The sequence below is a fragment of the Hippocampus zosterae genome, chromosome 11 (assembly GCF_025434085.1).
Source record: "Hippocampus zosterae strain Florida chromosome 11, ASM2543408v3, whole genome shotgun sequence".
Taxonomy (NCBI): domain Eukaryota; kingdom Metazoa; phylum Chordata; class Actinopteri; order Syngnathiformes; family Syngnathidae; genus Hippocampus; species Hippocampus zosterae.
The window spans coordinates 14,893,643-14,918,116 of NC_067461.1; the positions used below are offsets into that span (position 1 = coordinate 14,893,643).

Consider the following 24,474-nt stretch of genomic DNA (forward strand, 5'->3'; position numbering starts at 1 on the left):
CACTTGTATTGGTTTTGGTTTGGTTTGGTTTGTTTATTGAACATAAAACATATACAGTAATAATTTGACAGAAAATAAGGTAGATAAAAAAGTAAAAGAAAGAAATCAGTCTTCATTCAACACAGTTATTATGTTCAAGGGAGTAGGATGAAGTAAAAAAACTTATCTAGTCCTACCCCGTTATGTGTTTATATCTACTAAATCATTTTTATATCAATCAGAAAAGAAAAAGTAATAAGAAGTCTCCATTAAGGCTCATACTTTACCCTTAACCGTGATATTTTCACAACTTTTGGTTTGTATCGGGATTATATACATCCTCACCCTGGCACTCTTGTGTCAATTTTCTCTTGTATTCATAATGGATATTGCAATACCTTTCTCTATTTATCAACTTAGTTCTGATTTATCATTATATTTAATGTTTAGAATTTATCATTTTAACTCTGATTGGTGTAGGTTGTTTGTACTATTTTTTTGAATTTGTTTTTGAACTCAGCAAGCGATTTACTCATTTTTAGGTCCGTTTCGAGATTATTCCACAGATTAACACCTTTGCTAGATACACTTCTTTGCTTGATGTTTGTTCTTGTTTTGAGTTTTTTGAATAAGTTGGTACCTCTTAATTCATAGTTGCTTTCTCGAATTTCAAAAAACTTCTGAATGTTTTGGCAGAGCAGGTTATTGTGTGCTTTGTACATTAATTGGGCGATTTTAAAGTCAACTAGGTCATAAAATTTCATCGTATTTAATTTAATAAATAGTATGAAGTGTAAGCCTAAAGTGCAACCTACTATGTTCATTTCTTACAACAGCGCAAACGCCCATTATTACCTGCGCGCGTATACGAAAATACGAAAAGAAAGAAAACTCCACCCATGCGCACAGTTAGACCGTGCTAAATGCTAGACTTCCCCAATAGTTAACATACAATCAATTCTCAGACCAACAAATCCATTAACAGTGGTCTTGAGATAGAAGTACGACAACACTTTTTCTTTTCCCTGAAATACTTTGAATCATACAAACCAACTTTAGTTTCAAACTGTCATGGTTCTGTTACTGTCATGGCTCTGTTTGTAACTAACAGGTGGCACTGAAGGGCTCCGCTTGCAGCTGCACACCTGTTGGTCATTGTGTCATTAGTTGTCTGTTTAAAAGGACTCCCGACACGACCATTCGGGGTTGGGTCATTGTTTGTTTCTGTCATTGTCTATGTCATAGTTAGTTTTTTGCTTCAGCCATAGTTTTTGTTTGTTACTTTGGACTCTTTTTGTTAACTAGACTTTGTTTGTTTTGGATTTAGTTTCATTAGTGTTAATACAATTTGTCAACTTCACCCTGCTCCTCCCTCCTGCCTGCTTTTTGGGTTCCTCCACCACCACACATTGTGACACAAACCATTTAGCATGAGCAGCAGTAACATACCGTACATACAGAAAAGCACATGCTATAAGTGACTTGCCCAACACACTTGGTGACTGTTGGTCCAGGACATATTTTCACTGTCTTAAATGATGAACATCAGATTTCTTTTCGTCGACTTATTGTATGAAAGCATAGAAAGAGAGTTGCGGTGGATGATTATTTTGGGGGCATTTTTATGGTCCTCGCCCTGCACGCCGCCTGCAAAGTATGATTTGTAGAGAGATTTGAAATGAGAGTGGCTAGTGGAGCTAAGATTCGCTCGTGATTTAGCCGCACCGATAAATCGCAGGGACAGCAAGCACCCCGTCTCGGTCACATTTCTGCCTCCATGTAGAAGCTCCTTCTGAAGCAGTCTGGCAGCCACCTTGAGCCAGCTTTCCAACGTGAGCCTCTCGTCAACAATGGTGGATGCCAGTACATGACGTCCACTGCACTATTACTCTAGAGGCTAGGAGCTAGATCCCTCGGAGCAGTCAGAAACATTTATGACAACTGTGAACCAGAATTTCAGTGAGACCTGGCCAATGTTTACACAGGTTTGATCGGTTGACTGTTTCCATGCCCAAGAGCTCAAAGATTCAGCTTTGTTTAAGAACCAGTTTCTGTGTTTGTGTGCAGGTCTGGTCTAGTTGAAGGTTCAGATGGAAATTGCTCCCTCGTTTTCAATACCTCTTCTAGATGCTATGCCACCAATCTCAGGACATACTGTATTGAGACAAACTACCATTGTCACTCACATTCATGTGATTGGAGGACTTCATTAAACATTGAGTTCTAATTTTACCCACCTCCGACATAGATTCAAAACCTTAAAGTCTCAATTGTGAGGCAGACATGCTAGCTACTACCCAAATGTGCTCCCCGCATGCAGTCCTTGTATGTCCAAAGACTATATACAGTCCTACTTAAAATATTTTGATGGATTAATAATTTATTATATTGTTGAAAAGCTATTAAAGGCATTGATACTAGACCATATATCTACTGAAAAAATATATCTGGATCCAGTAAATTAAACATTTTTTTTCAGTGCAATTTGCATTGAGTGACATGGTGGAAATCAATTGAAATGTTGCACAGTGAGTAGTGTTAGGCAAGCTAATACTTGTGGCTCGAATGCAAAGATGGGAAAGTTTCTTTCATCTCAACGCATGGGTGCAGGAAGTGAATGGGTTGATTGATCCTTGACCTACGAAATAGCCTCCCTCTCTCCTTTATCATTTGATTTTGCTTCCTTTTTGTCAATCTGCTTGTTCCTTTACAATGACGCCAGGTTTTGGACAGTCAGTAAAATATAATATCGTAAGGTGTACTGAATGGGGATCCTCAGAACCCAATACAGAGGCACATTTGTTTTGTTGCAGAGGATCAGTAGATGTGCGGTGCTTAACTGCTTGGTGAGCAGCGAAGAAAGTAATTTGTTTTTTTTGTTTTGTTTTTTTTGGGGCGGGGGGGGGGGGTGATGCAGCAACATTGCTTGGTGAGCTGCAGGATTCAGTCGTTTTTCATCTAAATTAGCAAAACAAAAGTATCACGTTGTTGTTGAAAAGTTAGGAAAGACATCAATGGATTAGTCATGCTTTGGCAAGCACGTCAGTGCCGTGATGTCTAACAAATGAGTTAAACTTAGATGTGAGCTGCAATTTAGAATCCCTGGAGCTTCGACAGTGTGTAAAATCAGTGAAGTTGGGATACAGTCGGTAATTCTAATATAAAACCAGCAATAAACCCACAGGAAATTGTCAGCAAGTCTGCAGTTAGAGTTTGTTTGTTTATTGAACATAAAACATATACAGTAATAATTTGACAGAAAATAAGGTAGATAAAAAAAGTAAAAAGAAAGAAATCAGTCTTCATTCAACACAGTTATTATGTTCAAGGGAGTAGGATGAAGTAAAAAACGTATCTAGTCCTACCCCGTTATGTGTTTATATCTACTAAATCATTTTTATATCAGAAAAGAAAAAAGTAAGATTTACTTTCTACTCTGAACTTGATAACAAAAGTTCCAGCCCATTGTTTAACTCTCCAGCTGTAACCTTACAGCTCTGGAGGTCTTTGTCCACTTTTATAGTTTATAATGTCATTATAGTTATTACTTGAAAGATGCAGTAGACAGCTGTTCTAACAGGAACAAAATTCTATCTGTGACAACAACATGCACTCGAAGCTCATCGAACATCCAAGTTCGTGTTTTTAGATGGTCACGGAGTCATCGTGTCTGATTAGAATTCTGCATTTCCAGGATTTTTTTTTTGTTATGAATTATTGTGGAAACTCAAATTGCCACGGATCTCTTTGTTTTGCACTTGTCATCCACTGTGTAATGTTGATTACCACCACATGCAATTCTAGAGTGGAGCAATATTTTGTACTCATCAAATTCACAAAGATGTTCCTTTGTTTTTGCTGTGTTTGTTATTCTTTTTAAATAAGTTGATAAACGTACAGTACATAAATTGAAGCAGCAAAAGTTCACAAATTGCTTGCTTGGTCTTCTGCAAACTCGGTTATTTTCTGCTTCATTTCTCCCGTGTACAATAAATTGCACGAGGAGCTAAACAAGAGAGAGAGTAGGAAGGAGAACTTTTTAAGGAAGTCGACAATAGCTCTGCCCAGGACTACAACTGTGATGGTAATCACTCTCGCACTTTTGGGCCATGGCAAAGTGTCTGTGTGGTGGTGGTGTTGTTGTTTTGGCTTTCGCCTGCCAACACCAGCTTTGTTACAATAGTAAGAGAAGATAAAATAATCACTTGTGATTGTATTGTCAGAAAATTATTCATTTCACAATATGTTTATGATTATGTTTGTGGTATGCACTGATGTTGTAGTCAGAGCTGTTTCTAATATGTTTGTATCCATATTTATATAGTACAGAGTTGTTCTTAAAACTTCTGACTGTTTACTCATCCAAGTCTCTTTTACTGATTGAGTTTCTTTCTATTTGGCCACACAACCAGTTGACTTAGCCCATTAAAAAATAGAAAGTCGCTGGATTTTACGATTCAGTTCAATAGCTTCAAATATTACATGTTATATTGGAACAGGACTGTCATTTAAACATTGTCGTGTTATGTATTGTACATGCATCATCTTCCAACTTTTAATGAAATCACATCAAAGTAAATAAGGTAACATTCTTTCTCCCCGCCCATCTTAAAATGAGAAACAACACAAATGTTCTCCTGATATTATCTGTAACTGTAATATTATGCTGTCATCCATAAAATAAAGTGTGACTGATTTAAAAATATTAAAGAGGATAGGATTTTTTTTTTAAGAGTTTACTCATCTGTGAGATGAAAACTTGATTGTGTGCGTTTGATCTGAAATAGATTTGCAAAAGATGAGGGTTATCTGGCCAGCACAAAGGAAATTCAGCTAATTAAAAATGAGTCCAGCCTCCCACTGTAAGTCCCAATAGTACCACGTAATTGTATTTGTGGTAGCACTACTTAGTGGAGACGTCATCAATGTAACGACAAAGCCTCCCTCGCACTTCACACAGTCGCAGAAAGTCAAATTGTAGTCACGCCGAAGATGGAAATCTGTCAACGGTCGCGCAGTGGTCCAAAAGATTAACATTAAAAAAAATAAATAAATAAATAAATCAAAAAATAAATAAAGCCGTTAAATTGATGGTCAATGTAGTTGAAGGAATAACAACGCATGAATATGAATGATATATGCATGCAGAGAAAGGAAAAGTCAAAAGACCAGGTATATTGTTAATCGATGGGCACAACACATCAAAGTTTCAAAAACGTCAAAATGAAAAGCCAGCCGCTGTGGTCGTTACCAGGCAGCTCGTTCGCATTTAGCTCAAAATACTTTATGCGGATGTTTATTCTTTTTCAGTAACCTGGCGGATCAGTCACTTTAATACGATGAGAAATATATACACTTCATAGTGAATGCCTTGCATTGCAACCTCATTATTTACCCTCATCCGGTACTCGTTTCATCACGTAAAACTGCTCATTTAACCATTTTCTCAATGATGAACAAGGTATCTGATTGAATATCAGAGAAGCAGCTCTGCATTTCCACCTGGCAAAGAAACCTTGGGCCGATATGCCAATGAAAAAAACAAATCTCCCTATTTTTCACAACTCAAAATTGGCAAGTGTGTTATTTTTACGTGGGTAAGTATTGTTGGTGCAAGAGTGCAGTGTGTCCTAATTTGGTAAAGTGTCACTGTGTGATGTTCTTAAAAAATATTTTTTATTCATAGAAGTGATTGAAAATACTCTATCCATCCATCCATTTTCTGTTCCACTTAAACATCACAAGGGTTGCGGGGGGTGCTGGAGCCTATCCCTGCCGTCTTCGGGCAGTAGGCGGGGGACACCCTGAACCGGTTGCCAGCCAATTGCAGAGCACAGAGAGATGGGCAACCATCCGCGTTCACACTCACAGCGAGGAACAATTTACAGTGTTTAATCAGCCTGCCATGCATGTTTTGGGAATGTTGGAGGAAACCGGAGTACCCGGAGAAAACCCACACAGGCCTGGGTAGAACATGCAAACTCCACATCCACTTCTGCACTGTGAAGTCGACGCACTAACCACTGGTCCATCAGGCCACCTTGAAAATATTATTTTGGTTCATGAAGATGTAGTTTGTGAACCTTTTGATGTGTTATTCTATCTAGTAAAATTGATAAAAAGCATAAATGGGTGTTCTGATCTGTTTGTCAGTGTTGCAAAATGACGAGGGAATCTCGGTTAGGGTTTGTCAAGGGGGTCTTTATTTGATAGTTAGCCCAGTGAGCCCATGAGTAGGTAAAGGCGGCCCTAAGTATCAGTGAAATGCAGCTGCAGATTCTTTTTGTGGCATCGTCCTCACTTCATGAACTGCATGACCGGTGTGAACATCCTGCGGGCAGCTATGTGAAGACAAGTGGGCTAATGAAGCTTATTTGTGCCGTAGCATTTCATGAGGTCTCGATATGATTCTTAAATAATTAACAAACACATAAATAAGCCTACATATCTGTGGAAACAGAAAATATATGCAATGAATGAATACCTCTTTATGGTTGTGTAGTTAAAATTTAAACGCATATCATGATAAAATGGCATCAAACGAAGGCTGAGCGTGTAAACAGGACCACTCCGCTTGTCAGTCTGTGATGAACTTAATGAGTACCATTTCCATGCTCTTAATACCAATACTAATGAGCCAAAATTCTTCAATCTGCTGCATGAAATCTAGTATCGTCATGTCAGCGCTGTTTCACCGTGACCTCATCTCTATAAGGTAACCGCAAGCATCCCTCAGCTGTCACTCACCATGCTTCATCTTGATTTTCTACCTTCCTGTCACTAATTACTTTAAGGAACACGGGTTTGTTGAAGGGTGTGTGTGTGTGTGGGGGGGGGGGGGTGATTAAATCTCACAAGGTCATTTAAGCATCAAAGACACAAGTTCTCACCTGCAGTGTAAGGAATAATTGGAGCGCTGTAAGCACTAACATGACATCGCAGGAAGCTACAACTTGCCGATGCTCTTCACTCATTGTGTTTCAGTATTCTAAAATGTATGGTTTAACAAGATTATAAATAAGCCCCCTTGTGACCTCCACACACAAAGTCGGATTTGGACAGCCACAACATGGCCAGTGCCACTCATTGTAGTGGTACTGTTTGAGGATAAACTGTGCCTTTCTGTGGTCTTCCATCATCTCTTCTTTGCCTTCGTTTTTATGAGGGATAAACGCTAATTATATACGTGTTATTGTGGAAAAAAACACATTGTAAAAAATTGTATCAGTCAAATATCAGCTAAATCAGATCGACATTGGAAGGCTGGAGCCAGAATCGAACACTGCACTTTTGCATTGTTAGGCAGACATGCCAACCAGTTGACCACCGTGCTGCAAGAGTGAACCCCTGCATTAATATTTTGTTTTTGTGAAGAACTTGTTTGTTTTCACTTACTTATTTGGTGCCAAGGATGGGTGTTTTTTTTTCTTCATGTTTTTAAGAAACCAGGCACTCAATCTCTATGCTTTTTTAGTTTTTTAGATTATTTTTTATTTTTATTCACGTTGTAGGATAAAGGAGGGTCTGCAAATGGCTGGCAATGAATGAATCAAAAACAAATTGAGTCTTTTTCAGTCGTCTTTGACATAGCTCCTCTTGGCCACATTTTCTGACTGATCTTCAACTCTTTCAGATGATGGCAGCTTTTCCTGTGCCCGACTCACTACAGATCATCAGATTTATTCCTTTTATGTGTAAAACTTGATAAGGTCTAACATTCATTTGGATGTGATTTGGGCTCATGTAAGGTAAATTATACCTAACTGTCAAGAAGAAATGAGAAAATATTGTGGGATAACAGATGAGAATTTGGATCTGGGCAAACCGCTAATTGTGTCCACATTGACTTGAATACACAGCTAGTTGTTGCCAACAAAGATGCACCTGCTTTAATGTCACTTTTGGCCTCTCCACAGTTCTTTTTTTTTTTTCAGGCAGCAACTCTAAGTACTTCTTCACCTTTAATAATTAAAGTTGTGCAAACATTCCAAGAAAACATAACATACGCACATGGGCACGCAGGTGAAGGTGAACTTGTTCTCCGTGGACCATTTTGCACAGCTTGTTCAAGCGCAGGTTTTATCCATCGTTTTGTGGTTGCTGTTCTACACAAACGGCACTGAAATGACTCCATGTCAATGTGAACTGTAGGTGGAAGAAGTGAATGTCGGGACAATATATGAAGATTCAGACCGTCAATCACTTCTTCTGCCATGTGCTGATGAAAGACAAATAAGTGTGTATGCATACATAACCGGTTGCTTGTCATGACGTCATCACACATCGACTGTAATTAGAGAGGTCATATATGCTTTGAAACGATCTAGAACTGTTGTTTTGAACAGACAAGACAAACGGGTTCTGTGTTAACAGCAGAGTAGGTCTGTCGTCCTGAGAGGTCTTGTAACTCCTGTTAGGGGAGCTTTCTTCGTGGTATTGATGATTCAACCCTCTTTCGTATTGCAATGAAAGCAAGGGATGAGTGCTGTAAATTGCACATATCATAAAACGTCTGAAATGATATCTTCCAACAGTGTGTCCAAACCATACAATTAAAAGCACCCATGTGGAAGATTAGGAAACCTCAAAAACGATGAGGTTAAACCTTTAGCCGAATAGCATTCTATCTTGCAAAATGCCATTAGCGGCTCACTTCACTTCACTTGAGTGTTCAACCATTCAGTCGTCTAAAGAGCAACAGAAGGTGTTTCTTTTTACTTGTATATTGAATGTGAATTATGCCGTCTAAAAGTGTGGCGTCGCGGAGCATATTTGTGTGAAGAATGGACGGGTTCTCTTCACGGACAGGTATCATAAAACATGAGCTTCGACGTGCTGGATCTCCATTTAACTGACAATTGTTTTGAAAGGAGAAGAGGACAACAGAGATGCAATGTGGCTTGCCAGCCTTTTTCTGAGAAGACAGAAAATCACTGCAAGTTGTCTTTTATACTATGCTGTGAAAATTAGCGATTTCAACTTGAAAAAACAGTCATTGACTGTTAAGATTTATTTCGGTACTCTTGATTTTCTTTCCAGAAAAGAATTATGAATGTTTTCTTTTTTTTTCAACTTCCAACTGTTTTATTTTCTAGATTTTGGACTGTGAACCTCATATACCTGCACAAGGAAACTGAGTCTCCATTTAACAGCCACTATTTTTAAAGGATGCGCATTTTTAACACAATTTATATCAGCTCTCGGGCGTTTTAATAAAATTTTTGACGTGCTTTTGTCAAACTATATTTCTAAAATGTAGCTTGTTTGTCTCATCCAGGTGAGTGAGTGGACACTCTTAGCCTAACAGGTTACCACTGGGCCATTGGTGACTACAGATTTCAATACCATGACAACAGGAGGCATCTTCTGTGTGGAAATAAAGTGAGCTCCATGAAGACAAAAAATAATAATAGTAATTATAATAATGTTAATAATTTTCCCAAAATCAAAGTCTTACTCCACCACTGCACCAACATCACCAATCAATCAAGTTTGTGCTGCTTATGAGAAGCTAACACCCTAAACCCACGCTAATCTGTTCTGCTCTGGCTCTGTGCTTACCTTTAGGCATTGACATGATAGCAGCAGTGTCACTCCTGAGGAGGATGCGGCTGCTTCTGCATGATAGTGCCACTGCACGTTTCAGATGGTGAATCGTCCAATGGCTAGACTTTGCCGCTTGCTGGAAAGTGGATCTGGATCTTTGCACGGCCTATCTGAAGATGTCATGGGTAGAGAAACTCAGTTTGAGGGCGTTATTATGTAAATGAGCCACACTGTTTACAAGATTGGGTTTCTCTGTTGGTGGGTGGGGGGGGGGGGGGGGTCTTCCTCAGACATTCTCAGAACTAGACAAAGGATTTCCTTGGTTGTTCAATTTCACACTTACATTTGCAAGCACTCCAGAGATCCAACTATTTTAAAACAGAATTAGCGTCATTTGACATGTGCACACGCGCGCACAAAGTTTGACCTCTGTGGATGACCCATCACAGCACTGGACTCACCAAACGCATATTTGGCCTTCAAAAGTATCATTTTAGACCACACCTCTTGAAAGACGCATTTTAAAAAAAAACAATTATTTTAGGTCCAGTGTCCGTTATGGGTTTTTGGAATAATCGTCTGTTTTCTTTCTCTTACATTGCCCTAGCTGCTGACCAAGTTTTGACTTGAATATTTACTCTTGACTTTAATTACCCACAAACAGAAATGTACCACTACAGGAGAATGAAGCCAACTAAGAACTGAAGAATTAGAATCTGAAAATGTCAGTCAGGCCATTCCCATCGCCTTCCTTATCTTGATGCTATTTTCAAGTAGACAGCTCAATTAGACTCAGCAAATGTGTTCCCGCCGAGAGTAATAACACATTTTTGGTCTAATAATTTACAGAACATATAAACTGATGTTTCCTTTCACCAACAGCTATTTTTCTTGAAGCCTTTTGGGACTTTGCGGAGCACATTGTAAACAGATGACTGAGTATCTCTCAAAATACACCATCTAAATCTTTTATGAGTCAACATAACCTGGTAGAAACCGGAAAAAAAATTACTTCCAACTTCCAACGTGAGACAAAGCAATGTGTTTAGATGTCAGAGCAATGACTGAAGAGACCATCCATCCATCCATCATCTACCGCTTATCCGGGGCCGGGTCGCGGGGGCAACAGCTTTAGCAGGGAAGCCCAGACTTCCCTCTCCCTAGCTACTTCTTCCAGCTCTCCCCGGGGGATCCCGAGACGTTCCCAGGCCAGCTGGGTGACATAGTCTCTCCAGCGTGTCCTGGGTCTTCCTCTGGGTCTCCTCCCGGTGGGACATGACCGGAACACCTCACCAGGGAGGCGCTCAGGAGGCATCCGAATCAGATGCCCAAGCCACCTCATCTGGCTCCTCTCGATGTGGAGGAGAAGCGGATCGACTCTGAGCCCCTCCCGGATGACCGAGCTTCTCACCTTATCTCTAAGGGAGAGCCCGGACACCCTGCGGAGAAAACTCATTTCGGCCGCTTGTATCCGGGATCTCGTTCTTTCGGTCAAGACCCATAGCTCGTGACCATAGATGAGGTTTGAGACGTAGATCGACCGGTAAATTGAGAGCTTCGCCCTTTGGCTCAGCTCCTTCTTCACCACGACAGACCGATACAACGTCCGCATCGCAGCAGACGCTGCACCGATCCGCCTGTCGATCTCCCGCTCCCTCCTGCCCCCACTCGTGAACAAGACCCCAAGATACTTGAACTCCTCCACTTGGGGCAAGATCTCCTCCCCGACCCGCAGGGGGCAATCAAACCTTTTCCGACTGAGGACCATGGTTTCAGATTTGGAGGTGCTGATTTTCATCCCAACCGCTTCACACTCGGCTGCGAAGCGCTCCAGTGAGAGTTGGAGAGCCCCGTTTGAAGGAACCAACAGCACCACATCATCTGCAAAAAGCAAGGATGCAATACTGAGGTCCCCAAAACGGACCCCCTCAACGCTTCGGCTGCGCCTAGAAATTCTGTCCATAAAAGTTATGAACAGAATCGGCGACAAAGGGCAGCCTTGGCTGAGTCCTACCCCCACTGGAAACGATTCCGACTTACTGCCGGCAATGCGAACCAAACTCTGACATCGGTGGTATAGTGACCGAACAGCCCGTATCAGGGGGTTCGGTACCCCATACCCACGAAGCACCCCCCACAGAACTCCCCGAGGGACACGGTCAAACGCCTTCTCCAAGTCCACAAAACACATGTAGACTGGTTGGGCGAATTCCCACATACCCTCAAGGACCCTGCTAAGGGTGTAGACCTGGTCCACTGTTCCACGGCCGCGACGAAAACCACACTGCTCCTCCTCAATCTGAGGCTCGACTTCCCGACGGACCCTCCTCTCCCGCACCCCTGAATAGACCTTACCAGGGAGGCTGAGGAGTGTGATCCCTCTGTAGTTAGAACACACCCTCCAGTCCCCCTTTTTAAAAAGAGGGACTACCACCCCGGTATGCCAAACCAGAGGCACTCTCCCTGTTGACCACGCAATGCTGCAGAGGCGTGTCAACCAGGACAGCCCCACAACATCCAGAGCCTTGAGGAACTCCGGGCGGATCTCATCCACCCCTGGGGCCTTGCCACTGAGGAGCTTGTTAACCACATCGGTGACTTCAACCACAGAGATAGGAGATCCCACCTCAGAGTCCCCAGGCTCTGCTTCCTCTAAGGAAGGCGTGTTGGTGGAGTTTAGGAGGTCTTCGAAGTACTCTGCCCACCGGTTCACAACGTCTCGAGTCGAAGTCAGCAGCGCCCCATCACCACTGTACACAGTGTTAGTGGTGCACTGCTTCCCCCTCCTGAGACGTCGGATGGTGGACCAGAATTTCCTCGAAGCCATCCAGAAGTCGGCTTCCATGGCCTCACCGAACTCTTCCCACGCTCGGGTTTTTGCCTCGGCGACCACCGAAGCTGCGTTCCGCTTGGCCAGTCGATACCCGTCAGCTGCCTCTGGGGTCCCACAGGCCATAAAGGCTCGATAGGACTCCTTCTTCAGCTTGACGGCAGCCCTTACTGCTGGTGTCCACCAGCGAGTACGGGGGTTGCCGCCACGACAGGCACCAATCACCTTACGGCCACAACTCAGATTGGCCGCCTCAACAATAGAGGCATGGAACATGGTCCACTCGGGCTCAATGTCCCCCGCTTCCCCTGGAACATGGGAAAAGCTCTGTCGGAGGTGGGAGTTGAAACTCCTTCTGACAGGGGATTCCGCCAGACGTTCCCAACAAACCCTCACAATACGTTTGGGTCTGCCAGGACGGACCGGCATCTTCCCCCACCATCGGAGCCTACTCACCACCAGGTGGTGATCAGTTGACAGCTCCGCCCCTCTCTTCACCCGAGTGTCCAGAACATGCGGCCGCAAATCCGATGATACAACTACAAAGTCGATCATCGAACTGCGGCCTAGGGTGTCCTGGTGCCAAGTGCACATATGGACACCCTTATGTTTGAACAAGGTGTTCGTTATGGACAATCCGTGACGAGCACAGAAGTCCAATAACAAAACACCACTCGGGTTCTGATCGGGGGGGCCGTTCCTCCCAATCACGCCCCTCCAGGTCTCACTGTCATTGCCCACGTGAGCATTGAAGTCCCCCAGGAGAACAAGGGAGTCCCCAGCAGGAGTACTCTCCAGCACACCCTCCAGGGGCTCCAAAAAGGGTGGGTATGCTGAGCTGCTGTTTGGTGCATATGCACAAACAACAGTCAGGACCCGTCCACCCACCCGAAGGCGGAGGGAGGCAACCCTCTCGTCTACCGGTGTGAACCCCAATGTACAGGCACTGAGCCGTGGGCCAATGAGTATGCCCACACCTGCTCTGCGCCTCTCACCGTGAGCAACTCCAGAGTGGAAGAGAGTCCAACCCCTCTCGAGAGAACTGGTACCAGAACCCAGGCTGTGTGTGGAGGCAAGTCCGACTATATCCAGTCGGAAGTTCTCTGCCTCAGACACCAGCTCGGGCTCCTTCCCTGCCAGAGAGGTGACATTCCATGTCCCAAGAGCTAGCTTCTGCAGCCGAGGATCGGACCGCCAGGGTCCCCGCCTTTGGCTGCCGCCCAGCTCACATTGCACCCGACCCCTTTGGCCCCTCTCATGGGTGGTGAGCCCATGGGAAGGGGGACCCACGTTGCCTCTTCGGGCTGTGCCCGGCCGGGCCCCATGGGTGTAGGCCCGGCCACCAGGCGCTTGCCAACGAGCCCCACCTCCAGGCCTGGCTCCAGAGGGGGGCCCCGGTGACCCGCTTCCGGGGAAGGGAAACTTAGATCCATTTATTTTAATCTTCATCAGGGGTCTTTGAGCCGTGCTTTGTCTGGCCCCTCACCTAGAACCTGTTTGCCATGGGTGTGTCACATTTCGGTTTTTCGGTCTGGCCAGCAGGTGGCAGGAGTGGTCTCCCTAGCACACCTGCTGGCAATCATTAATCAATAGAGACACTATTTAAGGACTCCTACGTTCTTCACCTGTTGTGGGAGTATTGTTTATGGCATTGCTCACCTCATTGCTCATTGACTAGTGGCTTTTGACCTCGGCGTGTTTTCGCGTGTAGTCTCGGTACCAAGTTTGTATGTAAGTACCATTTTGTTTTGATGATCTGGCTTTTCTTGCGTGTACAAAGTGTTACATAGTTTTTCGTTCGTAGTTTGTGGGCTTTACTTTCCTTTTCTTGCTCTTTTGTGCAAGCACCTTTTGTTAGTCGTTTTTGGATTTACCTCCTGGTCCTCATTGTGGACCAGCGCTTTATGTTCTCGCTTATTTTCGGTTCGATTTGGACATTAAATTGTCTTTACATCGGAGACCTTGTTTTTGTCTACGTTTTTTGGATCCCCCTCCCTAACTCGGTTTACCCGAGTCCGTAACGGGGTGACCCTGCCAGGGGCATAAAGCCCCAGACAACTTAGCTCCTAGGATCATTGGGACACACAAACCCCCCCACCACGGTAAGGTGATGACTCACGGAGGAGGACTGAAGAGACTAACTCTGTCATTTCAAGTCATGGGCATGATCTTATGACAAATTCAGATCTTTTATTACAGTAGGATTAATAGGACAGAGTAAGTTGCCCATATTTGCAATCCCTTCTAAATGTCCCAAGATAATTTGCGAAAAAACAAATCAGTGCTAACCATCCTACAACAAAATAGCCTTCAGCTCATCTTGGCTTGCTTGCATGTATTGAATGGACATTTTCATCATGTGAACTGGCCATCACACTTTGAAATGTACACGGAACTTTAACTGTGGACCTTTAAGGGGATTTTTTTTTAAGTTAATGCAAAATCATCAATAGACAATTTTGTTCAAGCTGAAAAACATCTTCTGACTATTCTTCCGAAATCTATGATCGCTTAGCCCCAATAGAAGGAAATCAATATTTGATGAGCATCTATTTCTGCTATTTTTCTGCCTCAACATGACTTCCATGAAAAATAGATTCGTTTTCGCGGCCGTGCTGCTATCCCAGACTGCCCAAGGTCGGGTTGTGAATTTACTGCTGCCGTTTCTCTTTCTTGCTGGGTACAGGCCACTATGTTATGTCAGCGTTAATGTGGGCCAGTGCACCCAATATCACTCTCAGTAAAACATCTGGGAGTGTGATGCATTTACCTGAATGTCTGCACTATTCATTTAGTACTAGGTGGTGTTGTGGGGTCAGTGGACATGAGCACCATTGACACCTTTTTGAGGGTCTTCTTTTGAGTCGGCAGTATTTTAATCAATGATGAATGAATTAATGGTTCTTCGGTGATCTGAGAGATTTTGCTGCATTCATATTTAAACATTACAACTCACAACAGCGTGATGTGTCATCATAATGTAGTGCTCATGTAATATTAACCCAATAAAAAATACTGTTCTCAGCAGACTTAGAACCGAGCTCATCATGACTTCTGTAGCAGTTTCCTTTATTTTAATATGTCATTACAAAGGTCTCAATCACCAGGTCACGTGACCTACCAAGCCTCCACTGAGCCTCTTTGAACCCTGAGTGACAATCTGTGCACTTTTATGAGCCATCTACTTCCATGTTCTTCCTGATTCTGTGGAAGAGGTCTGAATAATTTGAATCTGAAGTGGGACGAGTGGCAACAGAAATTATTTTTTTTCCCCTTATAGTTTATTCTTTGATTTATTTTTCACTCAACAGATGCAAATCATTTGCTTCATAAGATCAAGAGGACCCAAACAATGTGGTAATGATTGTTTTTTAAAATTATAACTGACATTCCATCTTGAAAATAAAATGGGCTAAATGTAACCTGGTATTTTTTTTTAATTGGTGGTTACTTCAGAAATTGTTTTAAGTCTTCTTTTTAATAGGCACATTGTAAATTGCAGAATTATATTTGACAAATCAATTTTTCTAATTCTAAAGACTGTATGTGTTCCTTTGTTGAAGCTGCGCCCACCTGCTGAATTTATGATGTCTTGCTTTTTATCCCAGCATATGATCACCACTCTCATAATTCATAGATCCAAATGAAAAGTGATAACTAACGTTCACCTTTACTGACATGAAGATGCACTGGCCCCCCAAGCTAAAAAAAAGGTGCTGAATGAAATGATGGACTGCCCTCATATATCAAAATTGCTGCTTAACCTTGATTTAACACGATATTAATCTGAAAGATATGCCTCTCACTCGCTCTTCATTTCTGCATTGAAATTAAAAATGACAAAAACAGAACTAGCCCACCCTTATTCTCATTGGCTCAAATAGTGAACCAGTTAGTGCACTCTCGGAAAAGCCAGCGTGCTTTAAATAAGTTAAGGAGACTGTAGTTACAGATGCTAAGAGATGTAATGAATGCCTTATATAGAGAAGCCTGTTTTGAAATCGAGTTCATAAGTCCCAATTAGCTGCTATATAACTGACCTCCCCATGCTGTTTGGTGGGAATGGTCCAGTTTCTTCACCTTGCATATGCCAAGTATGTGATTTGTGCTATTTTACAAGGTATGTTTTTTTTTCCCTACAAAATAACCAACATTGAATTAATAAGCCATCTCGGAGTTTATTGGCTACTTCGGCAGTAAACACCGAGATATATAGAGTATTCTTTTATGATGTCTTATGCAACATGGGAGACAGTTTTTTTGTCTCCCGTGTTTTCAAATTTTCAATGATGCCTTTTCAATGATGCCTTGTGGAGTCTCTAACTGGAGGTGCCAGGTTTAAATTAAGAAAGAATAGATAGATAGATAGACGCTGCAAAATCATCACTTCAGCATTGAGTGGAAAAATCATTTTATGTTTTATTTTTGCAGCACAGGTTAATTAAAGACCTGCGGAATTTGACTTGAAAACAAATCACACACTGACTTAACTGGTCCAATGACTTTGAAATGGTGTGATGCAAACCCTGTTCTCACAGAAGAAGGACAGTACTTTATCAAAAGGTCACATAGAAAAGACACTTCTGCCATCATTTGAACAGTTATTTTCACATTAATTGGAGTCCCTCATTGTTTGCTCAGGTTTTGTTCGAAAGCCATCGACTAATAAGACTCAAGCAAAAAAATAAAAATATTAATAATAATAGACACCGCATCACACATTAGAATGCAACAGCCAATTTGAAAATATATACCGGTACTCTTGTTTTTTTTCCCCCCGCACCATTGGAAAAATACACAATCAACCAAATTCACAGGAGGAAAGCATTTCAACAAAATCACAAGATCTAAATTGCAACATGACACACCTGGAAATGCTGGATAACACTCTTGTGTGTGCATTAGTATTCCGTTTGATCAGATGACCTAAAAAAAGTGTAAAACATTGTGCCCTGCCAGCATCTTGAGGATCCTGCAAAGCATCTTGTCACGTGTGCTCGCATGTTGTCACCTCAGGCAAGGGTGTCTGGTCCTGGATAACGACTTGCGGAGGGGTGGGGGCAGGGCGAGCGTGGGCAAGTGAGTTTTTCTGCAGCTCAACACCAAAAGCAGGTGGGGCACTCTGCAACTGTCTCCTGTACTGGACAAAGCTGCAGGTCTTTAGAATGATAGCCAGTACGTTCTTCCCTATTAGGATCCCCGACACCCTTGCATCCCTGTACAAAATCATGTTGCCACCACGGATAAAGAGTGTGATGACGTTGATGGTCACTAAGCTGAGGATTGGGTACAGAAGCATCTTATGGGGCACAATGTTGATACCTTGCATGCTGATTTCACTCAAAGACACACAGGGTAGCACGAGGAGGAGGATGTAGCAGTAAAAAAACATCAAGCCCTCCGCCCACAGAGGGAGGCCCTTCTTCTGGGGCTCCCACAGGTTGGCCTGAATGTCCAGAATGTCAAGCAAATCCACCACCACCCAGAAGAGACGATTGCGGATTTCCTCGCGCTTCTTGAAGGCACGCACATACTCCATGTGGTCAATAGCCACCAGCACCACAAAGAGCACTGGAATGCAGATGGAGAGCAGCAGTGTTAGTGCCTTCCTGGCAAGAGCGTCCAGGCTTTTCCTGTCAGCCTTATAGTTCTGATACACAAAGTAGACCTTGATTTCCAGCACAAAGATGTAGAGGAACCAAAGGATCATGGCATACCCCCGCTTGGACGTGCGCACTTCGGCCCCCACCCATACGGCCACATAGCGCAGGACAATCAGAAAGCAGATGTCTCCCACCATCACCATGATGCAGATGCCAATCTTGCGCGGGCCGTGGTTCTGCTCCACCAGGTAGGCATCAATCAATGCCATGCTGCTCATGATGAGGATGGTGGACAGGCATACGTGTGGTTTGTTGGTGGGAGGTGGGGGTACCATCCTTGCGAAATTGAGAGGCGGAGGAGAAGGTGTGTCCTGGAGAGGAGTGTCCTCTGTGTGCCCAGGTTGTAGTATTCGCCAAAGTGGCTTCTGTTTTAGCCAGAATCCCGGAAACGGGAGTTACGAATATCAACTCAGTCACTCTTTGCTTATATCCAAGCCACCTGCCAGGTAGACAGAACCCTTCATACAGAGAATCACTCTCAACCAGGGTGCCAGCAAGTTAACGGATGCCAGCATGTCTCATCCTCATTGAATGCAATGCAACATTTTAAATTTAAAACATTTAAATAAAACAAATGACTTAGATGTCCTATTATTAGGTACAAAATATTACATTGCAGATTCACTTTCAACATTCGTATTTTCCTGATCTTCAGAGAAAAAGGTTCATCTTAGTCCTCACTTGAGTCCCCCTTTGTACTTTATCCTAATGACTGGTGCGCAGTCACCCATGAGACTTTGCAGAGATCAGAAAGCCCATCTGTAATCCACAGCAAGAGAAAGACAAAAGCGGCACAGGATCCTCTTCTACTTTGACAGATGCAAATCCGCCACTTATGGGTTTTCCTCTTCCTTTTTCAAAGAGCAGTCCCAAAACATTGCGGTTGTAATCCACTTACAGTTCAGACTGCATCAGCAGGAGGCATCTTAATGGTCTGGAGAAAGAAGGTTATTTATATGTTGTGCTGGTTGAGGGTGCAAAAGCCCAGAAAAGAATTCTGAGTAAAAAGAGCTTTTCAGTAAGTCTGGATTTTGAAATGGGTTTTTCTTTCACAGAGTTTTCGTCTCCATCATCCAGCATCAGTGAAGCCAAAAGTAGTAATGTCTTGTCTTTCTTACCTAGCCTTTTGACGCCTTTAAAGGAAGAAGATTTGCAGCAAATGTGTCACAATCTCTCTCCAGTCAATTGTGTCTCGCAGCATGTATCTGGCCCGGTTGTCTCTGTAAAAGGATCCCCCCCGAGCCCCCACTTGCCAAATCCCGCAACCTTTTAACTCTACTATTCCGGGTTCTTTGCTGTGCCAGGCACACCGGGATCAACAGCGACAGTGTTTGATTCACCCTCTGCAGGCTTTCCCAGCCCCAGCGATCACTTTGATACTCCAACACCTCTGCCCGTTTCCCTGTGCACTTTCCGTCTCTCTCAGCAAAGTCGCATATGCACCCTGGTGCACGCTCCTGAGGGTTTTCTCTTTATCCCGTGCCGCCACTCTCCTCTCCCCTCTCCCTCCTCTGCTCAAGTAAAGGCACTTGCTCTGTGGAGGTGATGCTTGGCACACCACAGCTGCAGAGAGAGAGAGAGAGAGAGAGAGAGAGAGAGAGAGACGTTTACATAGGGTGATGAAATGCAGGGCGGGGGAGTTTTGCAGCTTGGCTGAATGCACAACTTCTCAGTCTCAATCTTTTTTTTTTTTTAACACACTCCCTTTGTATCTGTCTTTTTTTTCCACATTGTGTCTAGTGCCAGTATCTCATTTTCTGAGGCTGTTTCTCATTTGAGTCTCACAAAAAGCTCCGCTAACCTCCTTTAGTAAGCAGTTGATTAAGGCACTGTGCATTCTTGCTGGTTGCAGCGGAAGAGAATGAGAAGTGATCAGAAGAGGGAGTATTGGGTGAGAAGAGATCCTTTCCAACAGGATTACAGAACTCTGGTTTGTCCACAAAGTGCGTCTGCAATCACGGGAGACCTGGAGGAAATTAGGCAAAGGGGCAGCCAAGAGGGGCTCTTTTGACGTCGAGATTTCCTATTGATCTGGGGAAAGAGCATTGCATCAGAAGACTCTGGGTGAGGATACTGAAAAGAAAGAAGATTAAGAGGAGGAGGAAATGCGGAAAGAGACAATTGTGGTGATACAATTGGAAATGATAAAAACAGAAGTCATTGAAACTGAAATGAATATGTTCTAGAAGGTGTTTGAAAAGGTGCTTCATGTTGACAAAAGACTTCTGATTTACTTTTTATATTAGACTTAATCGATCGGGGGCTGGATTACTTTGTTCACATTGACTCTTCATTGTCTTGGGAAAAAAATTGTATGCCTTCAAGATTTTGGGGAAGGTCTTTTTTTCTGTTTCGCAGTGCACAAAGCAAAGTAAGATAAGATAAGATAAGATATCTTTTATTCGTCCCACACTGGGGAAATTTACAGCCTCCAGCAGCAAAAATGTATGTAGAAAGAAGTCCATAAAGGCATGAATTTTGCCATCTCCAAAACCACTGACCTGATAAATACCATTGAACGTCACACAATCCATTCTGGGGTGCCGATTGACCTCCAATTTGTTGACATTTTAAAACTATTCCCCTGAAGAAACAATCACAATTGAACCTTAGCCAGAAGACCTTATTGGTGTCCAAGTTGTTCCGTTATAGTCTCGTGAAACATTAAACCATTTCTACCAGAATGTGTAGCCTCCTCATTAACAGTACTGATGAACATAAGGAAGGATTTCTGTCATGCGTCTGTGTGCAAGTGTGTTGTTATATTTTCAGTGTGTGGGTGAGTGATGGGTGGTGGGTGAGGCCTTTGGCAACGCACCTGTCGGGAATCGCAATCACTGGCTTTTTAGGTGCAACTGCAGCAGCGTGCTCGTGTTGGACTATTCACTTGAAGACCTCCGTGCGCTTAGTAGAAGTTCTCTCTCTCTCTCTCCTTCTCTTTTTTTCCTGTATTTCCCTCCTCGATGATTGACTGACCCTTTGCACTTGTCTCCAATTATAGATAAGTATGTCACCTTAATTTCACATTTCGAACTAGTTAGACAAGTTATTTGTCCATTTCTTTTTTTATTTTTAGTGGCCGCTCCTTGTTTTTAGTATCTTAGCGTTATTTGTTTGTTTTCACATTCGCCGTGCTCTTCATACCTTGTTTTTCAGGCAAGTCATCTTGAGAATGTTTTTGGGGATCCACATACAGGCGTTGCCATTTAGGACAACTACAATGTGTGCCTGAGAGGTGAGTCTCTTCTTTTTTGGGATACAGTTGACTCGGAAGGTTTGTTCTATGCTTCCTGAGCTTGATTTATTGTCACTTTATCCGAATTGTATTGAGAGCCATCACAATAACGCAAAGGAAGTTAAGCCTTTGCGTTGTATAAAAATAAAGCAAAATATTTGGAAACACACTTCAGTGAGAGCCATATATATATATATATATATATATATACATTTAATAAAAAAACTATTGTAAAAGTTAATTCAACAAAAAGTCAGTGTAAGTCTCTGAATGTACTTTTTAAAATAATTTTGTGATCATACTCGCCATTAATGTGAATGGTTTTCCGTTCCTCACGATTGCCAAAAATCCAGCAAAACTTGCAGAATTATAGTCGGCTTACCGTGTCCATACGCTGAGTTGCTGCTGGCTAGCTTGTACATTTCCTTTCCGCTGTCTCTCGCAGGGTATTTTGATGCGAATGTAGCATGCCGCGTTTCAAAGTGTCGCTTTGCACTCGACCGTTACATCGATGGTATTTTGTCATTGCAAATCAGACACACCGCAGAACCTGTTCTCTCCACAAAGGTGAATCCTTCGGTCCATTCGTCCTGAAGTCTACCATACTCATCATCTTTTTTTCCTTTTCGCCATCATATTCGTTTAGGATTGGCTTTGAGCTAATGACTGAGCGGCCTGAATCTAAAGTCTGTTTCCGCAGCAACGTCCAATGTAGGCCAGTATTACCCAATCAAAATTGCTCCTGGAGCCAACTGCAGCCCTGAACAGGAAATGAGCAGTAAAAAAAATCGATGATGGATTAAACAAGCGAGAATATTTTGTTTGATCTGCGAGCCAGATTCAATCATCAAAAGAGTCACATGTGGCTCGCGAGCCATAGGTTCCCGACCCCTGCTCTAGATTGACGTTTACCTGAAGTATTTTGCATTCCGCGATAGTTTCATGTGACATCAATGAGTGGTGACTGTTTGACCTCTCAAAGTTCTGGTCATTTTTCATCCTTACAATTTTGAGTCGTGCCAGTATTTCTTCTTAGTGAATGGGAGACAAAAATCCATGGACCAAATCCAAAATCTTGTATAGTCATTCCATTCCATTTCGTTAGATTGGATTGGCAGAGTGGAGATTAACTCTCCAAAATAGTGATGAAAACATCTACTTTGGTGCAGGAGATGGGCAGCGACGGGCGGTCATGCAAATATTTTGACCTTGTTATGTTTATTGCTGATAGGTGTCGTAAATCGCCTCGTGACAATTAAGGTTGCTCCACTGTCCCATCCAGAATGATAACACAACTAGAGATGTTTCACCAGCTGGGCCAATTAGTGATAATCCCTCCTTGGAGACCCCAAACTGCTCTCATTATGGTATTATGAAGTCATTTACTACTCGCTTCATGAATTGCACACTCTGAGAGGTCACAAGTATTGCTTCTCTATACAATCTGCTGACTCTCTTCATCAGTCTGTGACTTAACGTCATTGCGAGCAAAATATGCAGATGTTGGTTGTGCAGATGATCACCACGCATGTGGTGACAGTCAACAGCTGCCATCGTGGATGTCTGTCTTCTATCCTTGTGTGGTTTAACACTAGAACACATGGAGGCCTCATGTCTAAGGACGTATGACAAATCAAACCTTTTGCTCCTTTCTGGTGAGCAAATTTTCTGATTTTTCAACTCGTGACCGAGTCGCATGCCTACGTGATATTCTGCAGTCCAAATGGTAAAATCACCGGGGAGAAGGGACGGCTCCAGGATTTTTTTTTGTTCCTCTCGGCGCTAAAGGAGGTGCGAGACCGACAAATAGCGGGGCTGAGAAACTAATTTATCATTACATTTTAGCATGTCAAATAAAATTGTGGCAGGGCTTAACAGATTTTCTGATTGAGCCTCTCGCCCCGGTCTAGTGCCATACCTGATGGGAAGAGGGCAGAGGGAACTGTCGCCTAATGAATGATCACTGGTCATCCTACCCAATAACTGGGATTTGTCCTTGACCAGATATTGGTCAGTCGAGCTAACGGCACCGGTTTAATGTCTAAATTGGAAATTCAAATGACTGGCTGGGTTGTCTGCTTCACGGGGGAACTATCCCTGTTACTATAATAGTTGGACTCTCATAACATCAGCCTCAGAGATTGATACGCTATACCGCCGAAGTCCACATTTGTTATTCCTTTCACATTGTACCCTGTAATCTATAATTTATGTCTTCATTTACATGCCTTTTGTGATTTACAATGGAGGCCAACACAAAGTTAACCTCTCGATTAAAAAGGGCAGTTCACCTGAGCTTGAAGGCAAAGTCTCATCTTCAAAATATCCTCATTTATGCACACGCAGCATTGACTATTTTGTCTTTCTTTAGTTTGTCTGTGAAGGTTAAATCGAAGGCAAATGAACTTCTCAAGAGAGTCCACTTTGGGTCAAAACGGTCACATCTCAAACAGAAATGATATCCTTGAGAGGACAACGATGTCCAAAGTTGTTCAGAATGTGAGTCTTCTTTGGTGAAGTGTATTTGCACCAATAGCCTTCATAACTGAAGTGAAGAGGTAATACATCCGTGTACACCTGATAATTCATCATGTTATTTATTAGAAGTCACACCGTCAGGATTTGTAAGTCCTTTCTATTGGCAGCCATACACAACAGTGTTTGGTATACAATATTATAAAATCACTCGCTGTTTTTTTTTTTCTCATACTTTTCTTTCTCCTCATTCTGGTACCAAATGACCTTGTCTCTACAAAAATGAACACACAGGATGCTCATTTTTCTGTTCTTAAATGTGACCATGTTCAAATGTGTATTCACAAGGGTGTTCAAATGTTCAATGTCTACCTTCTCCAAAGCACTTTTAGTTTTATTCCTCATCAAAGAAGGGATTCTGCAAGCATCTGCTTTCGTTGTCTTCCTTTTCACTTCATTTAGACAAAAAATGCAGACATCAATACCTGTAGGGGGGCAACAACCAAAGGTGCCTGCAAAGCATCACCAGACAGAAAACTCCAGACTGCAGGCACTTGGTGCCTGTCCACCACAGGCAGCTGCCACCTGGAACAAATCTTTTGCCACCCCAATTGGCAATGAATTTATGAATACTAAATTCAATGTTTTTATCCTAAATATTGTATCCATAGTGTGCATAAAAGGTGTTTAGACTTTACTCCCACTTTGATCGCCCACCACCTGCCTTCAAGAAGAAATGGTTGCAT

The 24,474-nt window shown here is 42.7% G+C and overlaps 1 protein-coding gene across 1 annotated transcript; it reads right to left on the reverse strand.

Annotated features, from left to right (window-relative positions):
* Positions 1-16,749: 16,749 nt before the first annotated feature.
* LOC127610380 (transmembrane protein 121) lies at positions 16,750-19,577 on the reverse strand. Its single transcript, XM_052080501.1, has one exon. It carries the CDS (start codon positions 18,291-18,293, stop codon positions 17,343-17,345), a length of 951 nt encoding a protein of 316 aa, XP_051936461.1. The 5' UTR covers positions 18,294-19,577; the 3' UTR covers positions 16,750-17,342.
* Between the last annotated feature and the right edge of the window lie 4,897 nt (positions 19,578-24,474).